The 20,464-nt window shown below is 47.7% G+C and overlaps 6 protein-coding genes across 7 annotated transcripts; 3 read left to right on the top strand and 3 right to left on the bottom strand.

Annotated features, from left to right (window-relative positions):
* Positions 1–809: 809 nt before the first annotated feature.
* On the bottom strand, positions 810–4,900 carry ONS95_000731 (uncharacterized protein). Its single transcript, XM_058493902.1, has 2 exons — positions 4,722–4,900; positions 810–4,659 (listed from the first exon to the last, which is right to left on the bottom strand). The coding sequence occupies exons 1-2, from the start codon at positions 4,830–4,832 to the stop codon at positions 1,192–1,194; spliced, it is 3,579 nt and encodes a 1,192-aa protein (XP_058364104.1). The 5' UTR covers positions 4,833–4,900; the 3' UTR covers positions 810–1,191.
* Positions 4,901–5,070: 170 nt separating this feature from the next.
* ONS95_000730 (uncharacterized protein) lies at positions 5,071–8,351 on the top strand. 2 transcript variants are annotated; one of them, XM_058493900.1, is made up of 4 exons: positions 5,071–5,179; positions 5,308–5,959; positions 6,010–6,625; positions 6,673–8,351. In XM_058493900.1, exons 2-4 carry the CDS (start codon positions 5,593–5,595, stop codon positions 7,718–7,720), a joined length of 2,031 nt encoding a protein of 676 aa, XP_058364102.1. In that variant the 5' UTR covers positions 5,071–5,179; positions 5,308–5,592; the 3' UTR covers positions 7,721–8,351. The 2 variants fall into 2 exon arrangements, with proteins under 2 accessions (XP_058364102.1, XP_058364103.1); XM_058493901.1 differs by having other exon boundaries at positions 5,071–5,424; positions 5,485–6,625.
* An 84-nt stretch (positions 8,352–8,435) lies between these two features.
* ONS95_000729 (uncharacterized protein) lies at positions 8,436–10,846 on the top strand. The gene is made up of 6 exons (XM_058493899.1): positions 8,436–8,956; positions 9,062–9,187; positions 9,252–9,333; positions 9,408–9,499; positions 9,671–9,954; positions 10,015–10,846. The coding sequence occupies exons 1-6, from the start codon at positions 8,600–8,602 to the stop codon at positions 10,127–10,129; spliced, it is 1,056 nt and encodes a 351-aa protein (XP_058364101.1). The 5' UTR covers positions 8,436–8,599; the 3' UTR covers positions 10,130–10,846.
* Positions 10,847–12,193: 1,347 nt separating this feature from the next.
* ONS95_000728 (uncharacterized protein) lies at positions 12,194–14,042 on the top strand. Its single transcript, XM_058493898.1, has 6 exons — positions 12,194–12,462; positions 12,516–12,788; positions 12,848–13,174; positions 13,235–13,341; positions 13,455–13,716; positions 13,766–14,042. Exons 2-6 carry the CDS (start codon positions 12,710–12,712, stop codon positions 13,894–13,896), a joined length of 906 nt encoding a protein of 301 aa, XP_058364100.1. The 5' UTR covers positions 12,194–12,462; positions 12,516–12,709; the 3' UTR covers positions 13,897–14,042.
* Positions 14,043–16,051: 2,009 nt separating this feature from the next.
* Positions 16,052–17,382, bottom strand: ONS95_000727 (uncharacterized protein; the record flags this gene model as incomplete). The annotated part of the gene is made up of 6 exons (XM_058493897.1): positions 16,052–16,248; positions 16,345–16,470; positions 16,538–16,699; positions 16,817–17,071; positions 17,128–17,179; positions 17,230–17,382. 6 exons carry the CDS (start codon positions 17,380–17,382, stop codon positions 16,052–16,054), a joined length of 945 nt encoding a protein of 314 aa, XP_058364099.1.
* A 1,658-nt stretch (positions 17,383–19,040) lies between these two features.
* On the bottom strand, positions 19,041–19,650 carry ONS95_000726 (uncharacterized protein). Its single transcript, XM_058493896.1, has 3 exons — positions 19,424–19,650; positions 19,187–19,330; positions 19,041–19,124 (listed from the first exon to the last, which is right to left on the bottom strand). The coding sequence occupies exons 1-3, from the start codon at positions 19,563–19,565 to the stop codon at positions 19,111–19,113; spliced, it is 300 nt and encodes a 99-aa protein (XP_058364098.1). The 5' UTR covers positions 19,566–19,650; the 3' UTR covers positions 19,041–19,110.
* Between the last annotated feature and the right edge of the window lie 814 nt (positions 19,651–20,464).

Genomic DNA, 20,464 nt, shown 5'->3' with positions numbered 1-20,464 from the left:
AGATTTCATTCACATATTCACCTCCATATACACAGCACTCGGCGTGTACTGACTGTGAAACTCAAATCTCTGCATAATTGTCAAGAAGCCCGAAATCATATAAAAGTTCTCAACTTGACGAAGTGGCCGCAACAACTGAGCAGAGATGGAACTCAAAGAAGAGTACATGAACACCCGATGGACCGTAGCTCTTTCAACAGATATATTGAGACATGTCAACTGCACTATCAAAAGCGTAGGCCCCCTCTCGTAACCTGCACCGAAATCACAGCATTAAATGCAACTCCCATACTTTGCCAAACAGACAGAATGGGCACGACCCACCGCTACCAACTCTTTTTCACCCACTGCCATTTCTAGTGGTACTGTCATTCTCCCCCACTTTAGGTATCCTCCACCAAGCAACACCAAACCACGGCCCAGAACTACATGTAAGTCTTTTGCTCAGCACCAGTTTTCTCAGCCAGACGAAACATCCAACGCTTACACTACTCTCTCGACCAAACCAGAATCCTCTCCTTTCCCATCGAGGGTCTTTGAGTGTCTTTTGCAACCTCACTGCCTCCTTTAGACTTACTTACACAGACAGGTGCTTATATATTCCCCTCCCATTGCCACCATCGTCAAAACATTCGCCTCTGACAGATCTCTGTACCTACCAATTAGCGGAACAAAAGAAGCAAATTAATACCACAAGCCAACAATCTCACTCTATCCACTTCACCTCAAACCGAACCCACAGGGAAACCTAGGGCGGGATAACACAGACGACAAACAGAAATTCACCTACCCGGCGCGAGACATCTTCCAGGGATCTGGTGAGCAGTCATAATCATAGTAATGGTAATGATCGTGCCAGATTTTACATTTCGCCAAAACTTCTGTACTAGATACTGTACATACATATATACAGCCTCTCCCCACCGCCAGCGCGGCTGGCCTGTGACAACCATTTCCATCTCCTCTGCTAGCATCCGCTGGCCGACAACTCAACAGATCTCGGATTCCCAGTCAGTGAGGCATTAAAATTAGCAAATACCGTACTCCTTCCATCCATGCCTCCATCCATAGCTATGCACATCCCAAAAAGTAACATTTGCGCCATTTTGTCGTCACCATTCCATGCCCTATGTTTACATCCATTGTATCTAAGTCCCATAATGTACAACTCCTTGTACATGTTGCAACCGCTTAATCCTCGAGCAGTTGCCCCAGAATCAAGCTCTGGATCATCGTCTCATCAGAGATGATCCTAATCTTCTTCGGTGCAGGTGAGTCATCCACAGCCGTCGGCCCCCTCTTTCGCTTTCGAGACGCACTGCTCGATACGGTCGGAGTACCGAAAACTGCTTCTTCTGCAGCTTTCTCGTGGGCATCGACATAGAGAAGATCCCATTCCCCGTCCAGATTAAGTTTCTTTCGTGCATCCTGGTAATCGGCAACTTGGCTAATTCGTGCCGGTCCTAACGCGTGTGCTAGGAACGTATACGCCTTCCGCTTCTCAGAGCCTTTGCCCTTACCTGTAACAAGCAGCACAGACTTTCCTTCAAGCAGCTTCCCTCTATTCGCGAAAGTGTCCTCGAGCTTAGCTTCTCGTGCTGAATATGGCGCAAGGACTCGACTTTTGTGTGCGTTACCGAGAATAGAAGACTGCCCAGCACAGAGCAGGTACGGTGACCAATCAACGATTGTGCTTTTGGCAACGCAGGCAGTGATCCAATGCCCTGAGATACAGGGAAGTCCCAAGGCAAGGGCTTGCATGTATTTTGCTTTTCGAGAATGTTCATCTGCAATCAAAGCCACAAAGCCCACAGACTTGGCTGAAGGCGAAAGTAAGAGCTCCTCGTTTTCGCCACCCTTCGCTGAGTCGAACAAGCTATCGAAACCATCTGGAAGAATCCGGCCACCTTGCTCAAATATCGCCTTCGTGATCTCGTCTTTTTCGCGCTCGTGAGCAACGTAGCTGACGGCAAAGGTCATTTCTTTGAAAAGACCACTCGTTATTTTCGGAGTTCGTGCAGCAGTTGATGGAGAAGAGAGAGCTAAGGGATCTGGACTCGAATCTTTCGCCAGTGACTGCCGCTTTGATGCTCTTGTTGGCTGTATATTGTCTTCCTGCACAACTGTAACTCCCGACTTTCTCTTGTTTGTACGCTTAGTCCCGGTAGGAATTGAGGCTGAGGGCGCCTCAGGTGCCACGACTGGAGTTGGCTGTTTCGACTTTGCGACGGCCTTGCGAACCGGGGTCGATTGGGGACTTGTAATTGTCTTGGGTACTGGCATCATTTTGGCAACGCGGGAAGATGGCTGTGGACTTCTAGTGGCTGATGTATCGAGAGAACGCCTCAAGTTGCGTGATGGGCCTCTGAGCTTACTGTATGTTCTCAATATACGCTTCGGAGTTTGCTTGGTCGGCTCGTTTGGAAGCGACGAAATCGAGTGGGCCGTAACTTCATTCTGCTGGAGCTGATCTTGTGTTATATCAGCAGGCGTCGGAGTGGCTGGTGTGGTGGGGGTGGCGTTCAGGGCCGCGTAAGGGTCAGATCCGGTATTGACGCTGCTACCAGTTTGTGGGTCTGCTTGTAAGTCACTGTCATGAATAGGCACTTCGTCCTGTCTGACTATCCCCTTATCTTTTGGATCTTCTGATGGTTCGTCATGGAGGTTGACTTCAGCAGCGGTTTCTTCTAAGACGGCAGAATTCGGTGGACTGGAAAGGGCAGACGAAGTTGCGCTTGATACTGGGTTGACCATAGAGCTACCAGTACCAGAAGTCATGGATGATTTAGGTGCTCTCCCTAGACTCCGTTTTCTCGTTGGGGGTCTGGGTGAAGATCTTATTTGCATTGCATTTTCAAACTCTAGGTCTTGTGTGAAGCCTGGAAAGTTGTCTGGCAAATCTTCACTCGCTCCAAACGAGAGGGAAGCAATTTCTCCCATTGGGCGCAGGCGTGCTTCTGGTGGAGATGTTTCAGGAACAGTATCAACGGCATCTGATTGGATTTTACTCCCTGGAGTGCGCACTCCTAGATTTGAGGACATCTCTTGTAAAGGAAGACTTGGTTCCAGATCCAGAGCTGGCTCTGGATTTGATGAATTGGTATTCTGAGTGGCTTCTCCGTCCAGCTCTTGTTCCACCTCTTCTCCACCTTGCCTTGGATGATCCACCGACGATTCTGTAGTTTCCACTGGTCGCTTCGAAGAGTCAAGTTGTTCGGGCTCTTCAATCTCAGTTTCCGCAGCCTGAGAGTCAACAATAACATCGTCTTGCTGTGTATCTCGAGCATCATGACCAGAACACTGAGCTATGTAGTCTTCCTGAACACTCCGGCGTCGACCAGTCGAAGGTACTTCTACAGCAACAGTGCTCGATGGAGGTGCCGAGGACCGTGGATTCGTTGATGGCGTCCTCTTGCGTAACTCAACTTTAGCGAGCTCTTTTTGGATTTGTAGTTCTCGCTCCGTCTTTCGATTATGGTTCCGTGGTGTTTCCATATCTGACTCATCATCTGACGAGTCGAAGTCAGGCTCAACTGTTCGTCTCCTCTTCTCTTGGCTTTGCTGCATTGAAACGTACGGGCGTGGTTCGGGATTGGCCCAAGCATTCTTCGGTCCAGCATCGAAAGATTGTGCCGTTCTTGATAATTGGGATCGCCCGAGCATGTTACGTACCGATGACTGTAACGGTGTAGCATCGTTCATGTCCGAATCAGGCTCAGGCAGCCCTCTACGTAATGGAGACGACAGTTCTGGCGCTGGATGCTTAGGAGGTGAGCTGAAATCATTATAGACATCGGGTGACGGCCTAGAAGACGTAGGAGTCGCTGCCATATGACGACCGATCGAAGATGGTTGTGTAGCACCGAATAATTCGAAGCCTTCCATGACACTCCCTTTCTGCCGGAATGGATTGACCGGAGGTGCTGGAGTCTTTGGCTCAAATGAGCTATAATTTGGATGTACTACTGGCATTGGCATAGTATACGATCCATCTTGTGATTCTTCAAGGGGCTCCTCTTCTATGGGTTCGGTATCGAAGCCCAGATGAATATGGCCAGTGTCGTTCTCCTGATAGGTGTATGCGGTAGAAGCGGATGCATGTCTAGGATCGTGGACCGGTGGTTCTGGTCCTTGATCTTCGCTTTCACTGTCGTCATTGGGTATTGAAGTAGAAGGGCAGTCTTCGCGGTTCATTCGTTGCATCTGGAACTGTTCGTAGAGGTATTGAGGATTTTCTTGGGTTGCAGACATCGAAGATCTTTGGGTGAAATCGTCCATGGCTGCTTGTGCTTGAGCCATTTGGTATTTCTTGATGAACTGTGCAGGCGAAACTTCTTCTCCTGCTGCGGTATATGCCCTCAATCTTCCCAGGCTATCACGTCTGATTTGCAGCGGTCCTTGAATCTCGTCAGGTCGAGGTTTCAAATCATCATTAGCAGTGGCAGGTTGGTCCAGTTGGCGGAGTTCATCTGGGTTGCCATCTCCATTCGCAGGTGAATCCGCAACCGCATTGGGCTCCTCGTAAGCATCTAGTGCAACAACAACCTGTGAGTCTTCCTGCTCGTGGTTCTCGACTGGCTGCTGGGGGGATGATGGGATCGCGACTCTGGCGATGGCAGACGCGACTTGATTCCCTGAGGAGCGGGTCGGGCTGCTGGTCTAGAAAGAGGTTAGCCTGCAGGATCCTGGACCTGGTCGATGGGCGCCTGCATATCACTCACTAACAGCGCCTCCAGTTCAACGTTCAGAGCCCTGCACTGCTGGGTATCCCACTGCTCTGTCTCGCCTTCGATGGCTGCTTTTTCCGCTGCCTGGATGCTTTTGTGTGGCATATTAACATCGTCGCTGTTGCGACCACATGTGGACTGGGGCAGAGGCGGACAGGTGAGTTCGCGACAAGGAAAAAGCAAATATAGAGGGGCAGAAGTGGCAAGTCGCGCTGGAACGCGAAAATAGGGAAAGCCGGCTAAATGCCCCGGCTAGCCCGGTTAGCACCATCACATGAGCACGTGATAGACTTCACAAGGGGGTCTTTGCCGACACAGTCACTTCATCCTCCTCGCTTCATCATGTTATGGTACCTAATGTTGGCAGCGTCGAACCGTGACCTCACTTCATTTGATCTAGTCACAACTCAAGTAACCTTACGCAGTGGTTGCGCCACCTAAAGCAGTACCTAGTAAGGGGCCTCTCCGTCTATGCCTTTTAATTGTGGAGATCCCCGAGGCAGAAATCGGTATTTGGAAGTACCGACATCGAAGGATTCGGCAGCCTGGCACATCTCGACATGATACTTATTCCTCATAGCAGATCTCCACATGTGTCGAGCCTCTTGATTCGCGTGAAAAGAATGGCAGCCTTCATGATTCAAGTGAACGTGAGGCACAGAATATCAGAGCTCGCTGATTTGCCTATATCAATTCGGTGAGTCAATCGGCGGCCATGGCTAGCCTTGTTGACTGCCTAATCCCCAGATGAATTTAGAGCTTTGATCCGAAATGCCCATCATCTTTTACTTAAGACTTTTACTTTCTCCCAACTTATCGTCCCAAATCCTTCTCACTCATTCTCAAACCTGATCAAGCGACCACAATGGCACCAACACTTGAGCAAAGCAATATCGAGGGAGATATCTCCCAGACAGTCGCAGTGAAAGCCGTTTCCAACGGTGTCAATGGAGAGACAGATTCAGTAGAGGAGACAGTTCCTAAGCTCGGAATGAAGTGTGACCTCAAGAATCTTTACCAAAAGGAAGACGAGCGAGGTCGAACATCATGGACCGACAAGTATCCGGAAGACTTGGATGAGGCAGCGGAGAATGAAGTTACAGCTCGCTATGCAATCCTTGTCCGCAACAAGAAGAGTTTCGATTCTCGCAAGAAGCTGGAGATTGATAGTATTGTCATTCAATCCCCTCTTCTGAAGCAAATACTCACAAAGGTTCTGAAGGATTACCCTGGTATGTATTCTTCAGTACAAAAATATAAATGCATATTACTAATGTAACAGGCGTCACACCGACCCTCAACCGCCTCATCTTCCAAGCACCATTCAATCCCTTCGTCCATCGCTGGACTCAACTCTCCACCGCACTCGAGGAACAAGAAGAAGGCGAAACAAAGGAGCATGTCCAACTCCTACACACTGTCCTTGAAGCCGAGCTGAAGGACACCATTGCTGCAAAGGCAGACTATATTAAGAATAAGGTCATCACGTTCGAGCACCTGTGGACTATCTTCCAACCCGGCACCACCCTCTACTCTGAAGAATGGGGTCGTCATTGCGGGAGTAAATTCTCGAATGGTAGTTACTATGAACACCCAAAATATGGACCTTGCTATGGAGTCAACGCACAAAAGGTTGATTGGGACGGTGATAAATTTGGATACGCTTCCAATCAACACATAATCTTGGCATTTGCCGGCACCCGACCAATTGCCTCCCTCGACGCTTTCCCTTTGAGCTTCCACCCAGATGAGAAAAAGATAAAAGCACAGCTCCTCAAGCGTGGAAAGTTGTTTGAACACTATCATGGTTACCACTACAAGGCCTATAAGGCCTTTGCACTTGGCAAAGATATGTGTGGTAATGATATCAAAGTGACCGTCGACAGTCGAGTCATCATGTAAGTCTGCCCTCACCACTCTTGAGGAACCAAGCTAACACAGGCAGTGATACATTCGCCTACGGCAAATTCAATCCCAATAGCCTCAAGCATCTCTCGCCTCTCAAGATCAAAAGCAAGGCAATCGTCGAGAACGATTCTGATGCCGAGGAAGATGAGGAGTCAGAGTATGAGTACTCCGGCTCGGACGATGACGAATCCACACCAACCGCGATCGCCAACACCAACCCTATCGATGTCAAACGCACACCTCTCACCGACGAGCAGCTAATGCACTGCTCTTCCCTGCTCAAAGGCTACACCCTCAAAACCAAACGCTGGCTCTCCTTCTTCGTCGACTCCATTCTCCCCATCCAATTCAACGACCAAGCCTTCTCCTCCCTCGTCCTTCCCCCCTCCCAAAAAGAACTCATCCTCGCCTTCGCGTCCTCCCAAGTCCTCCACTCCAAAAAATTCGACGACGTAATCTCCGGCAAAGGCCGCGGTATCATCATGCTCCTCTCCGGCGGCCCCGGCATAGGCAAGACACTCACCGCCGAGTCCGTCGCAGAGAATATGAAAGTCCCCTTATACATGATGTCGGCCGGCGATCTCGGCATCAAGAGTTCAGAAGTCGAAGCCAGCCTGACTACCATCCTCGAAATGGTCGCCAAATGGAACGCCGTCCTCCTCCTCGACGAATGCGACGTCTTCCTTGAAGCGCGCTCAGCGCACGATTTGGAACGCAACAAAATAGTCTCCATCTTCCTCCGCACACTAGAATACTACGAAGGCATCCTCTTCCTCACCACCAACAGAGTCAAGAACATGGATCCAGCGTTCCAGTCGCGCATCCATATCAGTATGGAGTATCCTGGGCTGGATAAAACCAGTCGGATGCAGGTGTGGGAGAACTTCCTTGCGAGGGGAGTGGAGCATGAGATTGTTGATGGGGAGGTGGAGAGTCTTGCGCAGGTGGAGATTAATGGGCGGCAGATCAAGAACGTGCTGAAGACAGGGCAGCTGTTGGCTTGTCATCAGGGGGTGAAGCTGAAGTACGAGCATTTGAAGACGGTGCTAGACGTGGAGAAGCACTCGGGTGTGCAGATGGGCTAAGTGATGGCGCTTGAGCTGCTCCATTCCAATGGCGCTCTTTCACGTTGCTGACGAGTTTCCTTGCTTTATTTTGCTTTTGCTCGATCGTGTTATATTATAGATTCAGGCATATGATTCCGCCGTTCTACGTGATGTTGCAGGGTTCACAGGTTCCACATACATAACATTCGTATGCTTAAAGAAATATAACACACATCTTTTTACTCCCTGGTCGTCACACAACAATACTGAGCAAAATCATATATCATGCAATCTCATCGTTTCCTGTGGAACTCCGTGTATAAACGAATGAGATCTTATTCGAGTTGTCAGAGTTACATGGAAAAAAAAGTTTCGACACTTGATAATCTTGCAATGTGCACTTGCATGAGAAGGAATAAGCCAGTACTCATCATAACAAAACTTACTTAGCAAACAAGTATACTTCGCTGCCTTCGACTGCCACCAGCATCTAGTCAACGGGCAAGATGATAGCCAGCGTATTCTTAATTATTCAGCCTCGGCAATATTGGTAAGGACCAACATAGATGAGATGCCAATGAAACTTATACCATCACTGTTAGGCGGTTCCAATTAATCACCAGGTCTCATTATTGTACGTAGAGAGCCTCTGTTATTGAATCCAATTCCAAGTGTTCGGCAACGATGTCGGCTGCTTTGGTCTATAAAATTTCTACCGAATTAGTCAATTCGCTTCATCGCAACGGAGCGGACAACCCGTTCCCGCTTTACATTACAACCCTGTCTTCACTTACGTCAACACCATCAACATTTGCACACTGCCTAAATACAAATGCTCTGAATTTATTTCCTAACAAATATTAACAACTCATCCCAACATCTTCTCCTACTCTACCTTAGTTACCGAAACTCCACACCATGTCCTTTTCCCCATTCCCACCCCACCACATCCTCCTAACCGGCAGCTCAGGCTACCTCGGCGGCGACCTCCTCGCGCGCCTCACCCTCCCCTCATCCAACCTCCTCCCACCCTCAGCTAAACTCTTCGCCCTCGTCCGAAGCGAATCACAGGCCACAGCCGTGCGTAAATACGGTGCAGAACCTCTCACATTCGCAGTCAATAACAAAGCTGAAGTGCATGACGCTATCATGAAAAATGAAATCACAGTTGTGTTTTATTTGATTGATGCGTTGAGGTGTGAGGGCCAGGTGGCTTTTATTGATGCGCTGGGGGAGGTGAGGAGGAGGACGGGGAGGGAGGTTCATTTTTTACATGTGAGTTAGTGTGTGGTGGGCATACTTGCTTACCACTTTGCTGTTTTGGGATGGGAGAATGGAGAACGAAATGGTATTGTATGGTGCTGACAGGACCTTTGACAGGTATCTGGCGCCAAGATCTTCTCAAGTCATGCGGGTGCACCTACAGATGTGGCATTACTAGATACAAATCCAGATCTCTATGATATCCAGAAGAACCAGAAAGCTCCATTTGGGTTTATGCAACAGGTAATTCATATCACTCCCCTTAACTGACAAGCATAAGGGTACTGGTTTATATTTTGGATGACAGGCTACAGAAACAAATAACACTATCATCGAACTCTGTGAAGCAAAAGGGATCAAATCATATATCTTCGCACCCTGTATCGTCTGTCAGTATTCCATAAACTGCAAGTAACGCGCCATTCAGCTGATGTGAGCCGAAACCCAAATGGCAAAAGCGAAGGCTTCGGAAACCCGATTTCCATCCAGACTGTCGCAATTGTAAAAGCCGCCAAAGCAGCCGGAGCAGTCTACCCACCCAACAAAGAACGATATGTACGTATCTCTCAGTTCTCCTTCCCTTTCCTTTCCCTTCCCTTTCCCTTTCCCTTTCCCTATCCTTTCCCTTCCCTTCCCTTTCCTTTCCCTTTCCTTTCCCTTCCCTCCAGTATCCCCTGCATCCACTCCCACAACGACTGACTAACTCTTCTGCCCTCCTCTTCCCAGACCTGGCCCGTCTGCCACATCAGCGATAACTCCACCCTCCTCATCCACATCCTGCAACAAATCTTTCTCGACACCTCCATCGGCTCCGGCAAATCCGGATATTACCTCGCTTCACCAGGTAGTATCGCATGGGACGATCTCTATTCTGCAATGGCTTGCGCTCTGGCCAAGCGTGGCGTGATTCAAAGTTCAGCGGTTGAGAAAGCGACGGATGCGGATCTTGAGAAAATGGGTTTGGGGATCGGGTGTAAGAAAGAGCATGTTGTTGTGCAATTGGGAGGATTGTGAGTTTGCAATTTTAACTTTTCTTGCGATTCTGAGTCGGGGCTGATGTGAGGTTCTAGGTGTACCTTCACGCCTGAACATGGTGCTCAGATTGGGTGGCAACCCAAGTATCGACCTGAGCATATCCTCCAGGCTGCGGACGAAGAAGTTGAGATGATTTTAGCGAACTTGTAGAGAAACGACAATGGGACGGGTAAATGACAGCAACGAAACCAAACGTGACTGATCTTCCGAGGGTTCAAATTTTGGGCTCCTCAAAGCCAGTTACTTGCACAATAATCATTCCCGTCCGTATCTTACAAGCTAGCAGATGTATGTATGTGTGTTTGCCCTTCCACTGTTCAAGACACATTCAATGAAGACGCGCCCGCCCGTTGACTCTCCACATGCGTTGTTGCTCCGATATCAACCTGTGTTGTTTACGGAGTGAGTAGAGGAGGAAGTGGAGGAGTCTTTTATACTCAACACTCATCCCTGTAACGCAGTATCTTCCCCCTACTAGATTCACCTAGCGCTATTCTTTACCGGACTGGAATAGCCATTTCACCACAGTACTCACCATTTCCATCATCTACGAATATTAGGTGCGCAGAACAGAGGTTTTAAATGGTGAATGGTACTTCTGAAGTACAAGTTACCGGTGCTTTCACTTTTTGTCACAGACACCAAGGCAATGCAATTGGAGCCGGATCCGACGAAGTTGGTTTATGGGGAGCGCTGGAGGGTACTGGTTGTTGGTTTTGTTTGAAATTCTTAGATCGGCAGGGTGGTGTGTAGTTTTGTTATTTTTAAGCGGGAACCAAAATTGTGGAGTCGCGAATTCTCACTGAGACTGACACTCCCAAACACACAGCAGTTGACACGCAAGCCTCTCCCATTCAAAATTGCTCACCTGAGACTTCCTTCTTGAACAATCTGACTACGTGATGACGTCGAGCGCTAACCCCTCTCCCGAAGCAACATCATCGGCTGGGGCCAACGCAATTCAATGCACGGAAGCACAACTACGTGGCTTAACAGGCGCTCGAACTGATTGGAGGAGTCAAGTTCGTCATCCCAGGCTTGTATATCGTCGAAGCCCCTCCTGTAGTTACGAGCTACCTACTCAACTGAAGACAATGAACAGAGTGTTGTTGGGGTATCTCGGAGATGCCAAGCAACATCAGCCAACGAAGCACGACGTGACGCCCTCTGGATTACATTAAACCTCGGCTTGCGGTACTCTCATGTCTTGTCAAACCTCGATGTTATCGGGCAATGACTGCCAAGCGGACAAGTCACATTCGATCTTGCCTTCAAATCCTCTCGCCACTCCAGCTTTGTCATTGCTGGTTTTCGATGACTTTGGTGTCACTCTCTGATGGTCCAAAAATCCTTCCCGATCAGTTGCTTTGCATCGGGATCTTGTCATACACTCCACAACGGCAACTTTCAGGCAGGATTCTCGATTAGATGGATGTTGAGCGTAAATTCCTCTCCCAATTCTTAGAGGTATCGGAACAATGCGCGGAACTATTGCAAGTGTTGAAACTCGGTACCCTCAAAGCCGGCTCCGTTGTCATATTACCCTACATTCAACGGGCCCAATAGGCCATTTGGTGGTAAATGAACAACTTCTCTCACTGCAGACAATTATTTTAACCGGAAGAACCGCTGCCATGTAAGTCGAATCGTGTATCACCACAGTTCCAGCTGAAAAAGAGAGAAAGGTGTACACATTATCGACGGAAGTAACATCACCCAGAGTTACCCAGCGCCTAGTACGGGCAGTACCTTTGCATGACAGTGTTGATGAAATCGCTTCTGTAACACCTAGATTCTTCTTCATGCCCAATAAGAATGTTTTTCGTACTATACGACTTGGTGTCAAGATCGGTACCCCTGCCAAGGTTTCTGGCGGGTTGGTGTCTGTGAGCACCTGCATATGGAAGTCGCACGGCAGTAGTGCAGCTTAAATACGAGTGCGGGTAACGCAGACAAAACGTTGCGGGGTATCTTCAGGAAACAAGATATTGAAGTTTGAAGAATGTCCATGTGTTCAAAGAGTCCGAAATGATACTTATCATGTCTTAGATCAAACAGGAATCTTTGGGATTTCTTTGAGCGAACGAAAAGAACATCTAGAAGAGAAAAAACCAATTTATGAGTAGGAAACTTAAGCTATTTATCCCCGCCGGGTAAATTTAACCACATTCTGCTTTTGCCTCCATCATGTCGTACCCCGCGGCGCTCTTGGCAGTAGTACCAATACTTTAAACTGTTGTTCGGAGGTCTCCTCAATAGCTCCCCAAGAGCAGCCACACGAAAAACTTCCTCAAAACTTTCGGAAATTCACTGATGAGTCTGAACATATAACGAGTTGATCGAACGCACCATTGATCACCCGCCATCACCACCGCCTGCTTACAAGCGAAGAGTCATTTGAGAATCGACATCAAAAAGAAAGCTTCAACATGGTTGTGAAGCGCTTCCAACCTTTCTTTGCCGCACTCACCTTGCTGTCTCCTGTAATCGCCCCATGTGAATACCTTTGAAGTGCGGACTGTCTAACAAAAAATAGTTCATCCCCATTCTTGCGCTCGAGATTCCAACACTTCCCGGATCTTGGACATATCGAGGATGCTACACGTGAAAAAAAAATCCCCCTCAAACCTGTAGAACAATTCCTGTGGTGGCCCGAGCTAACAGTTGATTGGATTTTACAGCGAGGTAGGAAGAACCCTCAATGGAGCGAGCTACACGAATACCACTGCCATGACAGATGAATCGTGCATCAAATACTGTAGCGACAGAGGCTTCATTTATGCTGGAACTCAGTACAGTTCTCAATGCTGTTAGCACTACCTCCAAAATCCACATCATATTGTGAAGTAAACATGCTGACCACCACAGTTTGCGCAAGTAGCATCGCACCCGGTGCCACCGTTTCCAACACACCATCAGATTGCAACATGCCCTGCACCGGAAACCAGACCCAGCCTTGCGGGGGCGTGAATAGACTCAGTATATTCTGGAGTGGTGTCAGTGGACCTCAGACCAACCCTGGTGCTGGAAACTGGAAGATCGTAGGCTGCTACACTGAAGGTGTCACTGGTCGTGTTCTGCCAAATGGTGTTCCTACAGCTGGTGGTCCAGGTGCCTTGACAGTTGATCTTTGTACGGCAGCTTGTCAAAATGGAAACTATTTGCTTGCTGGCGTGGAATATTCTCAACAATGCTGTGAGTATATTCGACTGAAACATTATCATGAGACAAAGTAACTTCGCTGATCATGTGTAGGGTGTGGTAACTCCTTCGCAAATGGCGGCATGGTTGCACCCACGACCCCAGATGGGCTCTCTGGCTGTAATATGCTTTGTGCTGGAAATCTCTCAGAATATTGTGGTGTGAGTACTTTCATCCCCCCCCTCCCCCGCCCCCCCTCAAACTTTGACCTAGACGAAGTTTTCCTTTTGGAGTCCAATGTTCTCCGCAGATTGCTAAATTCCATCCCAATTAGGGTGGCAATCGTCTCAATATTTATAACTTCAACAACGCCATCGCAACCATCACAGCATCTGCACCAGCTGCTACCGGTACAGGACCAGCAATCAAACCCACCATTGGACCGTATACGTATTACGGCTGCCAAACAGAAGGAACAACTGCGCGAGCATTAGCTGGAGCAGCTACCGCAAGCGATAGCATGACACTAGAGATGTGTGAGAATTTCTGTGCAGCTGGAAGCTTTGCACTCTTCGGTGTCGAATATGGACGTGAATGTTAGTTCTTTCAATGTGCTTTCGAAGCTGGAACTGACAGATTCTCTAGGCTACTGCGCGAACTACTTCTCGGCTGGATCCGTGGCCGCTAACAACACTGAGTGCTCATTCACTTGCCCAGGTAACATTTACGAATACTGCGGAGCTGGAAACCGCCTCAGTGTGTATCAGCTCACTTGAGCACTTCTCGGTGTGGGCGACGTTGCAGCCGGCGGAGAAGTGGGATGGGGTTGTTCATGTTTTCTCGCTGTATTGATGTGGTTCAAATTCTTCGATAATTCAGTTACATCTGTTTCTGTAATCAATTCATGGTATTTCTAGGTCGCATCCCATTGATCTATCTTGAAGGAGTCCATATTCAATTCTGTGGTACAGCCCAACCGTCATTTAGTAGACTGAAGAGAGTAATTGCAGGGGGAGCGAAGCGAGTCACGAAATAAGCAGCTCACTAACCCCTCCAGCTCCAATCAACAGCGCCAAATGTGCTAAGTTCTGGAACAGCCAATTGATTAAATGGACTTGATCGTCACAGATGACATGTCGGAAACGGATGAGATTTGGAAGTTAGGCTGCGATTTCAACATCCAATTGGACTTCGAAAGAAAACTATCTCCACAAGTCGTTACTTTAGATTCGCCTAGTGCCAGGCAGGTTCTCCACGAAATTGACGTTGCTCGTAAATAGTCTCCACTCCCCAACTGTGGCCGTTCCGATTATCAGCTTTATCATGCAGCTTTACACGTTTCAGATTCAGCTATTGTCCAACAAAGTTGGGGAGGTTGATGTCTGGCCAGGCTCTCACGGTTCAGCTCAGGCCGTTGTCCGTTTGTGTACGGGTCCGAAGATATATGAACTAGAGAAAGCTTTAGTTGAGACTCGAATTCTTTAAGTTTACTTGCTTCGCTGGATCGAACAGCTACTCACAGCCAGAAATATCCCCAGTTACATGCCACGTCAGCCATGGCAACAGATTCATCTTCGATGAGATTGATTCTCTATACTTTGGGCTTTCTAGGCTTCTATGGAACATGGATCAGGTGCGCTATCAACAGCATTCTTTCGATCTTTTTCAACTCCCTACGTGTCACCGCGACCTTGGCTGACGGGAAGATTCACTAAAAAACAAATATCATTGGCATCTACTTGTTTATGGACTATATTCTGGACATGTTGATTGTTTTCTTCTGGCAAGCTGTGGATAGAATTCACCCTCGACAAGTCTATTTGGGCTGTATTTTGCGTGGCAAGATATCTCCCTCATCGTCTCTCCTTATGTCGACTCCTCCAAATCGAAGCAAGCTCAAAGTTCGAAGCTGAGGTTAGTTTCCATCTTGTACTCAGATTGAAGCTTGGGTGATTGCAACAATCCGACTCTGTGTCTATACGTATTCCAAGCCACTCCTGTGGCAACTACTGGTCCATGGTTGATGCTTTTACCCATTGCGGCAAGTGAAGCTTCGAATACGTTCACGACCAGCATAGCAGATGTGGAATGTCTGTCTGCCAAAGTGAGTGGGGAAGGAGTTACTGGATGATCCATGAGAAGTTTTGATTTCCACAATCGAACCTCTGTTAATCGGAGATATAATGACTGTGGCGCAAACTAGCAACCACGGTAATATCGGGTGTCAATTGGGTGTCAATAAACAGTTTCTGGTTGAGGTTCAGGCTGTTAGCGAGCTATGAGAATGCCTAGATGAAGAAGATGACATTGAGACGGGAGATGATCTAGGTGGCGCGATACCTATATTGTAATCTTCAAAGTTGGCTCGTTTAACGGTTGCTTGCAACTAGAATTGAATTTCCTCCCACTACCCCGCGTTTCGCTTATCTGTCGGAAAGTAAACAAAGGATCCGATCCCTGTCACCCAGGCGCCCGCCCCGCAAGCACCAGAAACACGTAAAGAGTGCGGTCATGATACCATATCACTTGGTAGTCGATCAAGGGATGGATTGACACGTGAAATGAATTCTCCCGGGCAACGTGAATACGGATCTTTGGCTAGGTGTGGGAAGAAAGGTATCTCACAAGAACAAAAATCGCTTCTTCTCAAGCTTATGAAAGTGTTCTTAGATCACTCATGAGTCCAAAATGCTGCCGTTCATGTATGAATGAGTTTTTATATGTGCCTTCGTATGCTGGTGTATATCCCGTGACGCTGTTGTAACCCAGCAAATGAACGTATGTGAATTGATGTTGCCACATCATTCAACAATAGATGAAGATCAAATTTCCCATATCCTAGAAAAGAACACTATCAAAGAAACCGGACGTTTGCTGGGAGAATAAAGTGCTCGCATCGCCGAGTCACCTTGGTAATCTCGTCTCCCATATTCAAGCGGACCAGTTCGTGATCTTGGTATACTGCTTGAAAGCTTCATTGACCGCACGCTTCGGCCCGATGGACCGCTTGACAACGGCTTTGTTTTCATCTTCGACATTAACGCAGCCATCAATATCTTTGGTCGAACATAGCGGGAGAGCTGTGTGAGTGCCCATGTCGCAGAAGTAGCCATCTGATCCGACGAAGTCTGTGCAATAATTAGTATACATAGTCCTTCTAGATGCTTTGTTTTCTGTATATGACTCTTTATTCCTCAAGAAATGGACAAACAGTGTATTCATACCTGGACCCCAGGAGTTTTCAGTATTGCAGAGCTCCATAGCCTGGTGTGAGTCAATGGTGGAGACAATAAGCTGGTTCTCCATCCATGCCTTACGCGGCTTGTTGTAAGATCTTTTAGCAGGCTGTCCTATAATCAAATACAACTCCAATTAGCATTGTTCATCCAATCTCTCCGATCTGACTAAGTGGCTTACCAGGTATCGGGCCACTATCCGGACCCCACAGAGTGGACGCGCATGCCTTATCATTAGTAAGGGTGTCGGTTACATGTTCACCATAGGCAAAGACATTGAACTTCAACGCTGCAGTGGTTACGTCTTCGGAGTGATCTTTATCTATCCAAGTACACCAGGGGTCTATGGCGAGAAATGAAATTAGCAACGCATGTGCCTAAATAAATACGACTGGTGTATAGGTAAAACTTCTGGGCAAACAGAAATACAAATGTGACGGTGTGAAATGACAAAACTTACAGTAGTCTCCGCCATCAGGTAGACGTCCCGCATGCTCTGCTTGGTAGTAAACCACTTGCCCACACTGTTTTCCAATGTCGCCGGTCCATGCACCACCAGCTGTATCGTCAAGCTGTTTATCTGTAATCCAAGCGATACACACGCCATCGTCGTCCGAAGCAACACCAACATACGCAGCAACAGTTCCTGGTTCGTAAGAGTCGACTATGAAATCCGAAAAGCCCGCGTTCCCCATAGAGCCGCTGTCCGATTGGCCTATACGTTCTTCGTTAGACTTACTTATAACAGGAGCAAATATATGCGAAACTCACCGAGATAATCGTTCTGGCTACTCCAGCCATACGTAGCTGCAATTTTGCCCCCCTTCTCATATTAGGCACATACTTTGTCCAGAATTAGGGAAATACTCTCACCAGGCTGACATCATCGTCGTTTCGTGGCCCTCCAGCTTTAACTCTGATCACAGGGCCTTGCGGTGCCGCACCACCTGCGATGTTGGATTGAAAGAAGGAGACAATACCAAGTGCAGTGCCCAGTAACCCGATGGCGGAAACAACATCAGTCATGATCAAAGACTGATGGTAGACCTCTTGCAGAGTGATAACGTGAAAGAAGATTATGCTAAAGCAATATACTGCTGTTGCAAATGGTGGCGATATGTGATCCAGGCGGGAGACCCAGGGGAGGCGAATACTCTTATGCCTTTTTAAAGTCAATTACGAAGTTATTCTTGAATTCTATGGAAGGAATAACATCCATATGACTTCAACTGCAAGCGATTAGGTTACTACCTGGTGTGCCAAGTACCCAATGCGGCCATGACGTGTTTTCCCTCAGGCGGTTAAGCAATTCTTTTCAGTCCCAACATCTTGGCTTGCTTGATAATTTATGGCAGAATAAGCAGAAATACGCCAGTCTGCCGCAGGTTTGACCACATCTTGAGTGGAACAGGCTAGGCATCAACTCTTTCCTCCACAGGTCGAATCACTTCTCGGTTGATTCACCAGGAGAGGTGACGCGCCGATGCAGATCTACCACAGGTCGAGGCTCGGCATTTGGTCTCAGTTGATCTTACGAGTACGATTCGACGACTCGCAGAGGTTTCATTGAGGTTTAACATAGCATTTTAACAAAATCCTCATCACCCACCGACAGATTTGTGACCGTAAACAAACCAACGAGCGGGGTCCTATACAAACGAGCTCTTGGCAAATAGAAGCGTGATGTGGATGTGAATCTCAGGTCAGCACCTGCGGTGTCCTGCGGTTGATCAGGGAGATAATCCGAAACTATGACTGGCCAAACTTAGACGAGAAGAAGACGAGCACGAAGCGAGCAGCTCACCGAACGGCGATACGTTTTCCTACGCCTCCTTGGCTGTCGCGCACTGCAACAGTGCAAATTGAGAGACTTTCAAGTGGCCAATGCCTTGCTGTGGACGCAACGAAGGTAAAGTGGCGGTATGCCCAAGGCCAAATTCACTGCTTGGCGCAGGACAATTTAAATAGACAGCGTTTCTAGATCCAACAGGTTCTTGTGAGGGACATCAAACTGCACTCTTAGACCAGAACCAACACTTAAATATCCATAACAGCCATGTGTGAGGGAGATCATCTCTTGGCTTTGATGTCATTTTCCTCGAGTGCAATTTAGGGGTAAAATACAATCTTTTCCGTTGGGCGGAACGCGGTTTTCACATGGTCGTAACTCGGGTGTACATGCATACTAAGTGTAGCGTAACGACCTGCAAGATTCCCACAAAGTACCAACAACGGTATAGCCAGAATTCACGAGGTGCGTACAACATTGCCTCACGTAGAAATCCTCAAGTGGCAAATGATGCGCTTCAATTGTTAAGATCAAAGTACATGTGCAATGAAATAAATCGAATTCCTGAATTAGGATATCGGGGAACTCCCCCGGTGAGTTGTCCAAAAGCAATTGAAGGCAGATAGATATGGGCGGAAACTTGTCACTGTGGGGATGGGACAAAGATCAGAACAGCTTGAGAGCAAATATGAGGCGACGCGCCAATGTAAGATTTTCAGAATGTACACCAGCAGTCTCACAAAGATTCTTGTCATAGCCGTAAAACATTACGTGGATGGCAGGGAATTCTGGACACGCATCTTAGGAGAGTATTTACGTACAATACTTCACAGAGGTCTCACGTCAGGTCAACATCACCGAAGAAGACACCAATTAGATGTTCGAAAAAATTGTATCTGTTCATACCATAGAATTCAATATCCAATGAGTGAAAACATTGCTTGACTATAACGACCCTCTTTTCGTCAGTTCCAAGTGTCTAGCAAGCCTTGTTAGCCCCTCACACAATACCTTGCCCCCCCAATGAGATCAAATACTAACTGGTACATCTGTAGTACGAGGTAGGAACATTGCCTGGTCCTGTAGCAGGGGGAGCATAGAATTCGCAAGACCCGGCACATAGGTTACCAAGGGAGCTGGCATCTGGAGAATTCTCTCTAAACACACAATCCCCAGCACACTCAGCTATTCATAAGAGATTCGTATCAGCTAATAGTTTGGAAAGAAATCCTCTAAAAAGACCGGAGAGGATCCAGAAAAGAACAAAAGTCTATTTACCATTTTCATACTGAATAGCGGGGTCTGGACCTTGGACACCATCGATACAGTGGACCGCCCCATTTTGTCGAGAAGGAAGGATCCCTGCCATGACTGTCACAGTAGTCATAAAAGCCATTGCTCCGAAAGATGTGAACTTCATATTGCTCAGGAGTGGTATGAATGGTTGTGATGTGAGGAGTGGGAAATAATGAATATTGGGAGAAGTGTCGATGGATTAATAGGAGATCACAGTGGTAACTTGTCGCGGGGTTCACCCTTCGTATTTATATTTTTACCAGGAGAGGAGAGTGAGCGTTCACTCAGAGTTAATCCCAACAAGGCACCAAGCCCCACAGTGATTGCTATAACGCACTACTCAACAAAAAGTTATTTTCCCCTTGTCTCTGGATAGTAGCTTTTGGACACCGTGCATGTATGCGCTTCAAGAAACATGATAGAGAGGCCTTGCACTTGTTCCGCCTCACACATGGACTCTCCGACTTCTGCTCTCATGCACTCCAAAAGTTCTGAAAAGTTCGGCTGATCTCAAGGTAGACGCTGCAACTTCTGCCTATTCTGTAACTGCACATCGCTGAGAATGGGGCCTGGTAACTACGGTTGAGGTCTCTCGGTTGCATGGCAGACTGCGTGGCTGCGGCTACGGCTGCGGCTGCGGCTGAGGCACGAATAGGCATTTACCCAGGAAATGGCTTTGGCTTGCTCCCTGTTAATCCCGCCATTGTGGTACGCTAACATGTAACTTATCCAATTGTTGGCTTCGCGGCCTTCAACAGCCGACCACTCACATGCTGCAATATCAACAAAGTTGGCTCTGCCCCAGTCCCAAGCCCAAAAGTATCCGTTGCCAGTGCTCGGATGTAACGCAACTTTTGTTGGTCAGTGGTTTAGGCTAAGTTTATTGAGACGGGATAGGAAAGCCACCTAATACGTTTAAATCACGCACTCTATTTCCAATTGAACCATCATTGCAGCATTAAAGGTTCAGAGGCTACGGAATGATCTTGGCAAGTCGCACTTGCCTTTATAAAGTTATATTAC

The sequence above is a fragment of the Cadophora gregata genome (assembly GCF_030347475.1).
Source record: "Cadophora gregata isolate MNR1 chromosome Unknown scaffold_1, whole genome shotgun sequence".
Lineage (NCBI taxonomy): Eukaryota > Fungi > Ascomycota > Leotiomycetes > Helotiales > Ploettnerulaceae > Cadophora > Cadophora gregata.
This window is presented reverse-complemented; position numbering and strand designations above follow the sequence as displayed.

Excerpts from the sequence above, each read along its gene's own strand:
- ONS95_000726 (XM_058493896.1), bottom strand. The coding sequence starts at position 19,565 with ATGAAGTTCACATCTTTCGGAGCAATGGCTTTTATGACTACTGTGACA. Across the intron at positions 19,331-19,423 it reads CGCTATTCAGTATGAAAATG|CTGAGTGTGCTGGGGATTGT; the intron begins GTAAATAGACTT and ends TCTTATGAATAG.
- ONS95_000731 (XM_058493902.1), bottom strand. The coding sequence starts at position 4,832 with ATGCCACACAAAAGCATCCAGGCAGCGGAAAAAGCAGCCATCGAAGGC. Across the intron at positions 4,660-4,721 it reads TTGAACTGGAGGCGCTGTTA|ACCAGCAGCCCGACCCGCTC; the intron begins GTGAGTGATATG and ends ACCTCTTTCTAG.
- ONS95_000730 (XM_058493900.1), top strand. The coding sequence starts at position 5,593 with ATGGCACCAACACTTGAGCAAAGCAATATCGAGGGAGATATCTCCCAG. Across the intron at positions 5,960-6,009 it reads GGTTCTGAAGGATTACCCTG|GCGTCACACCGACCCTCAAC; the intron begins GTATGTATTCTT and ends CTAATGTAACAG. Across the intron at positions 6,626-6,672 it reads GTCGACAGTCGAGTCATCAT|TGATACATTCGCCTACGGCA; the intron begins GTAAGTCTGCCC and ends TAACACAGGCAG.
- ONS95_000729 (XM_058493899.1), top strand. The coding sequence starts at position 8,600 with ATGTCCTTTTCCCCATTCCCACCCCACCACATCCTCCTAACCGGCAGC. Across the intron at positions 9,188-9,251 it reads CATTTGGGTTTATGCAACAG|GCTACAGAAACAAATAACAC; the intron begins GTAATTCATATC and ends TTTGGATGACAG. Across the intron at positions 9,334-9,407 it reads CTTCGCACCCTGTATCGTCT|GCTTCGGAAACCCGATTTCC; the intron begins GTCAGTATTCCA and ends GCAAAAGCGAAG.
- ONS95_000728 (XM_058493898.1), top strand. The coding sequence starts at position 12,710 with ATGACAGATGAATCGTGCATCAAATACTGTAGCGACAGAGGCTTCATT. Across the intron at positions 13,175-13,234 it reads GGAATATTCTCAACAATGCT|GGTGTGGTAACTCCTTCGCA; the intron begins GTGAGTATATTC and ends GATCATGTGTAG. Across the intron at positions 13,717-13,765 it reads TGTCGAATATGGACGTGAAT|GCTACTGCGCGAACTACTTC; the intron begins GTTAGTTCTTTC and ends CAGATTCTCTAG.